This window comes from Anomaloglossus baeobatrachus, chromosome 4, assembly GCF_048569485.1.
Source record: "Anomaloglossus baeobatrachus isolate aAnoBae1 chromosome 4, aAnoBae1.hap1, whole genome shotgun sequence".
Taxonomy (NCBI): Eukaryota; Metazoa; Chordata; class Amphibia; order Anura; family Aromobatidae; genus Anomaloglossus; species Anomaloglossus baeobatrachus.
The window spans coordinates 532,800,284-532,811,652 of record NC_134356.1 but is presented as its reverse complement, the minus strand read 5'-3'; the positions used below and the strand labels follow the sequence as shown (position 1 = coordinate 532,811,652).

At 47.6% G+C, this 11,369-nt stretch overlaps 1 protein-coding gene across 1 annotated transcript in view; it reads right to left on the bottom strand.

Moving 5' to 3' along the window:
• Positions 1–2,425: 2,425 nt before the first annotated feature.
• The window catches only part of TICRR (TOPBP1 interacting checkpoint and replication regulator), a 181,026-nt gene continuing 172,082 nt past the window's right edge, over positions 2,426–11,369 (bottom strand). The window contains exon 22 of the mRNA XM_075345941.1: positions 2,426–3,032. Within this exon, the coding sequence (XP_075202056.1) occupies positions 2,893–3,032 (140 nt within the window). The 3' untranslated portion in view covers positions 2,426–2,892. The remainder of the gene's footprint in view (positions 3,033–11,369) is intronic.

Genomic DNA, 11,369 nt, shown 5'->3' with positions numbered 1-11,369 from the left:
ACCCATGGCTTAGAGTCATTGTCTTGTATTGTCTTGTTGGAAGGTGAGCTTTTGGCCAAGTCTGAGGAGCATTGCAGTCTGGAAGAGGTTTTCTTTCAGGATATCTCTGTACTTGGCCGCATTCATCTTTCCTTCAATTTCAACCAGTCATCTTGTCCCTGCAGCTGAAAAACACCCTCATAGCAGATTGCTGCCACGTTTCATTGTTGGGATTGTACTGTGCAGGTGATGAGCAGTGCCCGATTTTCTCCACACATACTGCTTAGAATTATCACCAAAAAGTCCTATTTTCGTCTCGTTATCCCAGAGAATCTTATTTCTCATAGTCTGGGAGTCCTTCATGTGTTTTTTTTTTTGCAAACTCTATGCAGGCTTTCATGTCTTGCACTGAGGAGAGGCTTCCGTCGGGCCACTCTGCCATAAAGGCTCGATTGGTGAAGGGCTGCAGTGATAGTTGACACTGTGGAACTTTTTCCCCATCTCCCTACTGTATCTCTGGAGCTCAGCCACAGTGATCTTGGGGTTCTTCTTTATGTCTCTTAAGGCCCCGTCACACTAAGCAACATCGCTAGCAACATCGCTGGTAACGAACAACTTTTGTGACGTTGCTAGCGATGTTGCTGTGTGTGACATCCAGCAACAACCTGGCCCCTGCTGTGAGGTCGTTGGTTGTTGCTGAATGTCCTGGGCCATTTTTTAGTTGTTGCTGTCCTGCTGTGAAGCACAGATCGCTGTGTGTGACAGCGAGACAGCAACAACTAATGTGCAGTGAGCAGGGAGCCAGCTTCTGCTGAGGCTGGTAACTAATGTAAACATCGGGTAACCAAGAAGCCCTGTCCTTGGTTACCCGATATTTACCTTTGATACCAGCCTCCTCCGCTCTCACTGCCTGTGCTGCCGGCTCCTGCTCTGTGCACAGATAGCTGCAGCACACATCAGGCAATTAACCCGATGTGTGCTGTAACTAGGAGACTGGGGGCTGGTCACTGGTTGCTGGTGAGCTCACCAGCAACTCGTGTAGCCACGCTCCAGCGATCCCTGCCAGGTCAGGTTGCTGGTGGGATCGCTGGAGCGTCGCAGTGTGACAGCTCACCAGCAACCTCCTAGCAACTTACCAGCGATCCCTATCGTTGTTGGGATCGCTGGTAAGTTGCTTAGTGTGACTGGACCTTTACTAAGGCTCTTCTCCCACAAATGCTCAGTTTGGCTGGGCGGCCAGGTTTAGGTGGAGTTCTGGTGGTCCCAAACTTCTTCCATTTAAGGATCATGGAGGCCACTGTGCTCTTAGGAACCTTGAATACAGCAGAAATTCTTTTGTAACCTTAGCCAGATCTGTGCCTTGCCACAATTATGTCTCTGAGCTCCTTTGGTAGTTCCTTTGACCTCATGATTCTCATTTGGTTTGACATGAACTGTGAGGTCTTATACAGACAGGTGTGTGCCTTTGCAAATCAAGTCCTATCAGTTTAAACACAGCTGAACTCCAATTAAGGAGTAGAACCATCTCAAAGAGGATCACAAGGAAATGGACAGCATGTGACTTAAATATGAGTGAGCAAAGTGTCTGAATACTTATGACCATGTGATATTTCAGTTTTTTTAATAAAATTTGCAAAAATTTCTACTTTTGTTTTTTTTTTCTGACAAGATGGGGTGCAGAGTGTAACTTAATGGGAAATTTTTTTTTCAGTTGCACTGCAGTCATTCAATAAATTCAAAAAAGCTAAAGGGGTTTGATTACTTTCCTAACCCACGCTGTATATAATATACACAAACACATATATAATATACACACACATATATCTATATATATCTATATATATCTATATATATCTATATATATCTATATATATCTATATATATATCTATCTCTTGCTTTGTGATCTGTGTAAACTAAACATGGTGGCCCCGACGAAACGTGAATTTCCAGGATTTGTGGTCATTCAATCACAGTGCGGATTTTAATAATTTTTTTTAATTTCAGGGGGTGCAGCAGCCTTTTTCACGCTCTGCAAATGGTTGCGTTTTAGCCAGGTGAGCAAGCCTTTTCTTTCGATTCACCACACAGTTAAGACCCTATTGCGCTATTGTCTCTGCTGCATTTAGAGAAAAGTGCCTGCAGCTCTAGTTATTTCATTGTTCATCCACTTAACAGGCATCATTGTCCCCATTGGGGCTCAATCTATATTCGCTATCAGTATGTCTTTGGAGTGTGGAAAGAAATCTCATTATCTAGAGGAAACCCTCACAATCTCAGGGAAATATACAAACTTTTTGCAGATGTTGACCTTCGTGGGATTTGCACCCAGTGCAGCAAAGCAACACTAGTAACCATTGAGCTGCTCAGCTTTAGAAAATCACTATTTTTCCATATTTATTCATGACACAAGGATAATTGAAATGATAGTTTATTGCAAAAGTACCTTATTAAAAATATTTCCATCCCAAAGGGTATTGTTACCATATTAATACTGCTTTATACAAAATCGACAGATTTGACAAAACACGCACAACAAAAAAATCCACATATATACATAAATACAGTTCACATATGTACAAAAGCTCATATCCTCTGTAGTTTAAAAACAAAATAAAAAAATAAGTGTTATACAGAAGACAAAGAAACCTCTGCAAAAAGGAGGGTGTTATTCCTGAGCATTAAAGTGTATTCTGTATGATGACCGGCCACGTGCCATTAACTTCCAGTGAGTTTGAGCTTCATATACGTGGTCCTATGAGTGATCATCTGGTCAGCAGCCATTTCATATTCAAGGCCAACCCAATTTTCTCTTCCAACCTTTGAAGTCCCCCAGTTTAACATTTGATTCCCACTAAAACGATTTACTATAAAGATTTAGTGGTAAAACAAACAAACATGCAAATGAACGCATGTCAAGTTATGAGCTTTTTCCGTATATACGTTCGGCTTATGGGACGCTTTGCAGATACTTGGCTGAAAGGAAAGTTTTCTATGTTGACAGCGTGAGGGTCTGGTGTTTTAACTTCTGGGGTACTATTTTGGGATTCACAATCTGCAAAAATAAAACAAAATGCGATAAAGAATTGTAATTAGATAAGCAGGAAAGACAAAACAAAGTGTGATAAAATGCAGAGAAAAAAAAAGAAGAGGTATTCCCATAGTGTTTGAAGGTTCCCCAAACCCTAATCCTAAATCCTGGTACTCCTGAGAAGCCAAGCCACTCACAGGTCATAAGTGACCCATATTAACACCATATACTGCAATACAGGGAGATTGCATTTACAGAACAAGCGATCAAATGATCAGAGGTTCAAGCCCCTTGAATGGTCTAAAGAGTAAAAGTAAAGAAAATAAAAATGGTTTTAAAAATTTGAAATCATCCCATTTTCCCCAATATAAATAAAAAAAAATTGCACATCTGGTATTGTTGAATCTGTAAAAGCCCAACCAAGAGCTTAACGTAATTAACGGAAAGTTAACGCTAAAAAATGAAAATTCACAAGGAAGCCAATATTGATGTTTTTCAGTCATTGCATCTTTCTCAAAAAATGCATTGAAAACATTCTCTAAAATATCAGTAAAATAGTCAGCTCACCACAAAAAAAGGACCCCTCATAGCCCCATTGAGTCAAAATTTGTATTAAAAAAAAAAAAAAAAAAATTAAAATTTTCATAACTGGTTAAAGAAAAATCACTAAAGTAAAGAAAAAAAATATATACCGTATTTTTTGGACTAAATGTTGTGGGAAAGTGGAGGGTGCATCTTATAATCTGTATGTAGGGCTGCGGGGAAATGAGGGTGCTGCGGTGGAGCGGGTCATCGGCGGCACAAGCAGGCTGTAGCAGCGCCTGCCGTGACCACGTGGGCCCGCTCATTTCATATGCATGCATCCTCCCGCCCATCACCTCTCAGCGCTGAAGCCGGCGCTGACAGGTGGGCGGGATGATGGGCGGGGGTGCACACATAGTAAACAGCCGGCCCGCGTGATCACCCCTGGTAACTACAGCCAGGAGTGATCATGTACAGCTGTCTTCACTGCCCCCTGCGCATAATCATCAGCGCGGGGGGCAGTGAATAAGTACAGTATACTCACCGGTCGTTCCCTGCAGCATCGCGATGTCCTCCTGCCTGTCGGCCCGCTGATCTGTGTAGAGAGCGGTAAGCACACTGATGATGTCATCCCTGTGCACATCGCTCTCCACACACCGCAGCGGCCGCAGACAGGACATCGCGATGCTGCAGGGGAACTGCTCCACACAGGTCAGCGGCACTGCTGCTGACACAGAGGAAGATGATTGATGCTGCATGGAGTGAGGAAAGGGGAGTATAAAAGTTTATTTTTTTCTGTGCCATAGGATACAGGCCATATACCAGGATGGGGGTATATGAGCAGGATGGGGGCTATACCAGGATGAGGGACATATATACAAGGATGGGATCATATACAAGGCAGGAGGATCATTACCAGGATGGGGTACCTTAGTAGAGAATTTGGGGACAGACCACCATAACAGTGTCAGCAGCAGATCCTCGCCCCATAACAGTGTCATGACCACATTTTTTGCTTAAAATTTAATTTCCTATTTTCCTCCTCTAAAACCAGGGTGCGTCTTATAGCAGGGCTGTGGAGTCGGTAAACCAAACCTTCGACTCAGACTCCTCAATTTCTCTTGCACCGACTCAGACTCCTACATATATTGCTTATAGTTAGGTGAAAAATTTATTGTAATACATGAACATGTGTATGTGAACATCAGACATTTAATAATTTTTATGATACAATAATCAAGATATTTGGATAGAACATGAAATATATTTATTGGAATACAACTTTAGAACACAAACTGTAATAAATTGTAAATATGTAATACACTATGTAATATACAGTAGATTACATATTGTATCGTGTGTGTGTATATATATATATATATTGTATTACATATTTACAATTTATTAATTTGTGTTCTAAAGTTGTATTCCAATAAATATATTTTATGTTCTATCTAAATATCTTTATTATTGTATCATAAAAATAATTAAATGTCTACTGTTCACATTGTACTACAATACATACACCGAAAAATCACTAGGGATTGAAGAAGTTAAATGTGAGGGTCCCGAAGCAAAGGCCATGCTAGAAATTGGGAAGAGGTGGGCAAAGCGCCAGAATTGGAGCCATTGACTCTAATGGACATGTTGCGGGTTGCCATTTTCAGGCTGGGAAGGGCCAAATTATCATGGCCCCTGCCACTCTGATAATACCAGCCTCCAGCTTTCTGCTTTACTTTGGCTGGTTATTAAAAGTAGGGCAGAGCCCACATTGTTTTTTTAAAAAAAATTATTTAAATGGAAAAAAAAAGGCATTAGATCCCCTCTATTTTGATAACCAGCCAAAGTAATACTGACAGCTGAGGATTACAGTCCATAGCTGCTGCTTTACCCGTGCTGATTATCAAAAATAAGCACTTTTTTTTATTCATATATTTCCTTCCTGTGTTTGTAGGGCAATCACCCCCCCATATTCCTTCCTTTTGCAGCCCCCTGGTGTGGCGCCCCTGACCTGGTCAGGCACCACTGAGTACTGCACCCATGCTGGGACAGTGCTTCCAGGTAATTCCAAAGGCCAGAAAGGGGTGTGTGCGCACAGACACATAGCAACCAGGTCTCCAACACCATTAGATGGGACCCTTGGGTAGCCTCTGAAAGAGGCTAGCCTTCAATTCTTGTCAAGGGGTGTAGTGGAGGGGCTGGAAGCCTTGGTTGCAGAGGCTGTCAAGAAAGTAGGAGGAGCGAGCCAGTCTGGGAGCAGTGAGTGTGGTTGCTAGGAGAGGCAGACACTGTCACTCTAGTCAGACCCTGCACGTGAAGTAGCCGTTAGCGGGGGAGAACGGTCGCCAGAGAGTCAGTCAGAAAGACACCTGAAGAGAGGCAGTCGAGTACGGGGACTGCTGGTGACTAGGAACGCACAGGGAACAGGTCCCCAAAGTAGACGTCCATTTATTGATCTGCTAAACCTGTCGGTGAGGGGACTGGAGGTACCTCACCAACGAACTAGAGTCCGAGCCTCAGCAGCAACAGGGGGACCCATAAGGAGACAGAGCCAGAAGCCATCTCACCTGGTCCACGCTGCCGGCAAACGGGCCAAAAAGGGGAGAAAAGGCAGTAGCGACTTCCCTGGATGAATCCCACCGTACTTCAAGTCAGGCGTTATCCGAAACAAGAAGTGCTAGGAAGGAGAGTTAACGGTTACCCTTAGACCGGTCTAAAGGATACCTGGTTTCTCCTGGTTTAATCTCAGCATCGCCCGGGTACCAATCAAAACATCTAACAGTGAGTAAAGAAGGGAATTTTGTTTACTTACCGTAAATTCCTTTTCTTCTAGCTCCTATTGGGAGACCCAGACAATTGGGTGTATAGCTTCTGCCTCCGGAGGCCACACAAAGTATTACACTTTAAAAAGTGTAACCCCTCCCCTCTGCCTATACACCCTCCCGTGCATCACGGGCTCCTCAGTTTTGGTGCAAAAGCAGGAAGGAGGAAACTTATAAATTGGTCTAAGGTAAATTCAATCCGAAGGATGTTCGGAGAACTGAAAACCATGAACCAAAAGAACAATTCAACATGAACAACATGTGTAAACAAAAGAACAAACAGCCCGAAGGGAACAGGGGCGGGTGCTGGGTCTCCCAATAGGAGCTAGAAGAAAAGGAATTTACAGTAAGTAAACAAAATTCCCTTCTTCTTTGTCGCTCCATTGGGAGACCCAGACAATTGGGACGTCCAAAAGCAGTCCCTGGGTGGGTAAAAGAATACCCCGATAAAAAGAGCCGACAACGGCCCCCTCTTACAGGTGGGCAACTGCCGCCTGAAGGACTCGCCTACCTAGACTGGCATCTGCCGAAGCATAGGTATGCACCTGATAGTGTTTCGTGAAAGTGTGCAGACTAGACCAGGTAGCCGCCTGACACACCTGCTGAGCCGTAGCCCGGTGCCGCAATGCCCAGGACGCACCTACGGCTCTGGTAGAATGAGCTTTCAGCCCTGAAGGAATCGGAAGCCCAGAAGAACGGTAGGCTTCAAAAATCGGTTCCTTGATCCACCGAGCCAAGGTTGACTTGGAAGCCTGCGACCCCTTACGCTGGCCAGCGACAAGGACAAAGAGCGCATCAGAACGGCGCAGTGGTGCCGTGCGAGACACGTAGAGCCGGAGTGCTCTCACTAGATCTAACAAGTGCAAATCCTTTTCACATTGGTGAACTGGATGAGGGCACAATGATGGTAAGGAGATATCCTGATTGAGATGAAAAGGGGATACCACCTTAGGGAGAAATTCCGGGACCGGACGCAGAACCACCTTATCCTGGTGAAAAACCAGGAAGGGGGCTTTGCATGACAGCGCTGCAAGCTCTGACACTCTTCGGAGTGATGTAACTGCCACTAGAAATGCCACCTTCTGCGAAAGACGTGATAGAGAGACATCCCGCAGCGGCTCGAAAGGTGGTTTCTGAAGAGCCCTTAGAACCCTGTTAAGATCCCAGGGTTCCAGTGGCCGCTTGTAAGGTGGGACTATGTGGCAAACTCCCTGCAGGAACGTGCGAACCTGCGGAAGCCTGGTTAGACGCTTTTGAAAAAACACGGAAAGCGCCGATACTTGTCCCTTGAGAGAGCCGAGAGACAAACCCTTGTCCATTCCGGATTGAAGGAAGGAAAGAAAAGTGGGTAAGGCAAACGGCCAGGGGGTAAAACCCCGATCAGAGCACCAGGATAAGAAAATCCTCCAAGCCCTGTGATAGATCTTGGCGGACGTTGGTTTCCTGGCCTGTCTCATAGTGGCGATGACATCTTGAGATAACCCTGAAGACGCTAGGAGCCAGGACTCAATGGCCACACAGTCAGGTTGAGGGCCGCAGAATTCAGATGGAAAAATGGCCCTTGAGACAGCAAGTCTGGTCGGTCTGGGAGTGCCCACGGTTGACCCACCGTGAGGTGCCACAGATCCGGGTACCACGACCTCCTCGGCCAGTCTGGAGCGACGAGGATGGCGCGGCGGCAGTCGGACCTGATCTTGCGTAACACTCTGGGCAGCATTGCCAGAGGAGGAAATACATAAGGCAGTCGAAACTGCGACCAATCCTGAACTAATGCGTCCGCTGCCAGAGCTCTGTGATCCTGAGACCGTGCCATGAATGCCGGGACTTTGTTGTTGTGCCGAGACGCCATGAGATCGACGTCCGGCGTTCCCCAGCGGCAACAGATCTCTTGAAACACGTCCGGGTGAAGAGACCATTCCCCTGCGTCCATGCCCTGGCGACTGAGAAAGTCTGCTTCCCAGTTTTCTACGCCCGGGATGTGAACTACGGAGATGGTGGAGGCCGTGGCCTCCGCCCACAGCAGAATCCGCCGAACTTCTTGGAAGGCTTGACGACTGCGAGTGCCGCCCTGGTGGTTGATGTACGCGACCGCAGTGGCGTTGTCCGACTGTATGCGGATCTGCCTGCCCTCCAGCCACCGATGAAACGCCTTTAGGGCTAGATACACTGCCCTTATCTCCAGAACATTGATCTGAAGGGAGGACTCTGTCGGAGTCCAGGTTCCCTGAGCCCTGTGGTGGAGAAAAACCGCTCCCCACCCTGACAGACTCGCGTCCGTCGTGACCACAGCCCAGGATGGGGGCAGGAAGGATTTTCCCTTCGACAGAGAAGTGGGAAGAAGCCACCACTGAAGAGAGGTTTTGGCTGCCAGAGAAAGAGAGACGTTCCTGTCCCATTTGTGGAGAATGTCCCATTGGAGTGGACGCAGATGAAACTGCGCAAAGGGGACTGCCTCCATTGCTGCCACCATCTTCCCTAGGAAGTGCATGAGGCGCCTCAAGGGGTGTGACTGGGCCCGAAGGAGAGAGTGCACCCCTGTTTGCAGCGAACGCTGTTTGTCCAGCGGTAGCTTGACTATCGCTGAGAGAGTATGAAACTCCATCCCGAGGTAAGTCAGTGATTGGGTTGGAGTCAATTTTGACTTTGGGAAATTGATGATCCACCCGAACCTCTGGAGAGTCTCCAGAGCCACGGTCAGGCTGTGTTGACATGCCACCCGGGAGGGTGCCTTGACTAGGAGATCGTCTAAGTAAGGAATCACCGAGTGGCCCTGAGAGTGTAGGACCGCCACAACGGATGCCATGACCTTGGTGAAGACCCGTGGGGCTGTCGCCAGGCCGAAAGGCAGTGCCACAAACTGAAGGTGTTCGTCCCCAATGGCGAAACGCAGGAAGCGTTGATGCTCTGGTGCGATCGGCACATGGAGATAAGCATCCTTGATGTCGATTGATGCTAGGAAGTCTCCTTGGGACATCGAAGCGATGAGAGCGGAGGGATTCCATGCGAAACAGTCTGGTTCTCACATGTCTGTTGAGCAATTTGAGGTCCAAAACGGGACGGAATGATCCGTCCTTTATTGGCACCACGAACAAGTTGGGAGTAAAAACCGCGACCACGTTCCTGAAGGGGAACGGGGATCACAACTCCTTCTGTCTTCAGAGTGTCCACCGCCTGAGCAAGTGCATCGGCTCGCTCGGGGGGCGGAGATGTCCTGAAGAAACGAGTCGGAGGAGGAGAGCTGAACTCTATCCTGTAACCGTGAGACAGAATGTCTCTCACCCATCGGTCTTGGACATGTGGCCACCAGGCGTCGCCAAAGCGGGAGAGCCTGCCACCGACCGAGGATGCGGTTTGGTGAGGCCGAAAGTCATGAGGACGTGACTTAGACCGCCATGTAGAAGAGTTCCTCTGGCTCTTCTGTGGCCTGTTGGATGAGGAGGATTGGGATCTGGCTGAGGGCCGAAAGGACCGAAACCTCGCTTGGATTTTCCGTTGCTGAGGTCTGTTCGGTTTGGACTGGGGCAAGGACGAGTCCTTTCCCTTGGATTGCTTAATAATTTCATCCAATTGCTCGCCAAACAATCGGTCACCAGAAAAAGGCAAACCGGTCAAGAACTTCTTGGAAGCAGAGTCTGCCTTCCATTCGCGTAGCCACATGGCCCTGCGGACTGCCACCGAATTGGCGGATGCTACTGCTGTACGGCTAGCAGAGTCCAGGACGGCATTCATGGCGTAGGATGAAAATACCGACGCCTGAGAAGTCAAAGACGCTACTTGCGGAGCAGAGGTACGTGTGACCGCATTAATCTCAGCCAGACAAGCTGAGATAGCTTGGAGTGCCCACACGGCTGCAAAGGCCGGAGCAAAAGACGCGCCTGTGGCTTCATAGATGGATTTCATTAGGAGCTCTATCTGCCTGTCAGTGGCATCCTTGAGCGATGAAGCGTCAGCCACTGATACTACGGATCTAGCCGCCAGTCTAGAGACTGGAGGATCCACCTTGGGACATTGAGCCCAACCCTTAACTACGTCAGGGGGGAAGGGGTAACGTGTGTCATTAAGGCGCTTAGTAAAGCGCTTGTCCGGAAAAGCTCTGTGCTTCTGGACAGCATCTCTGAAGTTAGAGTGATCGAAAAAAGCACTCCGTGTACGTTTGGGAAACCTAAACTGGTGTTTCTCCTGCTGTGAAGCAGACTCCTCTACAGGTGGAGTTGGGGGGAGAAAGATCCAGCACCTGGTTGATGGACGCTATAAGGTCATTTACTATGGCGTCCCCTTCAGGTGTATCAAGATTGAGAGCAACATCAGGGTCAGAGCCCTGAGCTGCGACCTCCGCTTCATCCTCCAGAGATTCCTCAAGCTGAGACCCCGAGCAGCGTAAAGAAGTCGGGGAAGATTCCCAGCGAGCCCGCTTAGCCGGTCTGGGACTGCGGTCTGTGCCGGAGTCCTCCACGTGATACCTGGAGGCCACCCCGGGAGCACGCTGCGGCGCAGACCGAGAGGGGCCTGGGGGCGATGATCCCGCAGTGCCCGGGGCCTGTGTAAGGGCCGGTCTGGACTGCAAGGCTTCTAGTATCTTAGCAGACCATTTGTCCATAGACTGAGCCATGGATTGTGAAAGTGACTCAGAGTTTCTCAGCTAAAACTGCAAACTCTGTCCCTGCCACCTGGACAGGGGAAGCCGGCGGTTCTACCTGGGCCGAGGGTCCCAGCAGTGCCCGAGGCTCCGGCTGAGCGAGTGCCACAGGGCCCGAGCATTGCTCACAGTGAGGGTAGGTGGAACCTGCAGGTAGCATAGCCGCACAAGAGGTACAGGTTGCAAAATAACCCTGTGTCTTGGCACACTTGCTCCTTGTGAACGACATGCTGTGGTCTCCAAAGAGAGTGATCACTGAGGGTATATAGCCAAAAGCTAAACAATGCGGCTGAACCGAGAAAATGTATACAAATATAATATATATATATATATATATATATATATATATATATATATATATATATATATATATATATATAT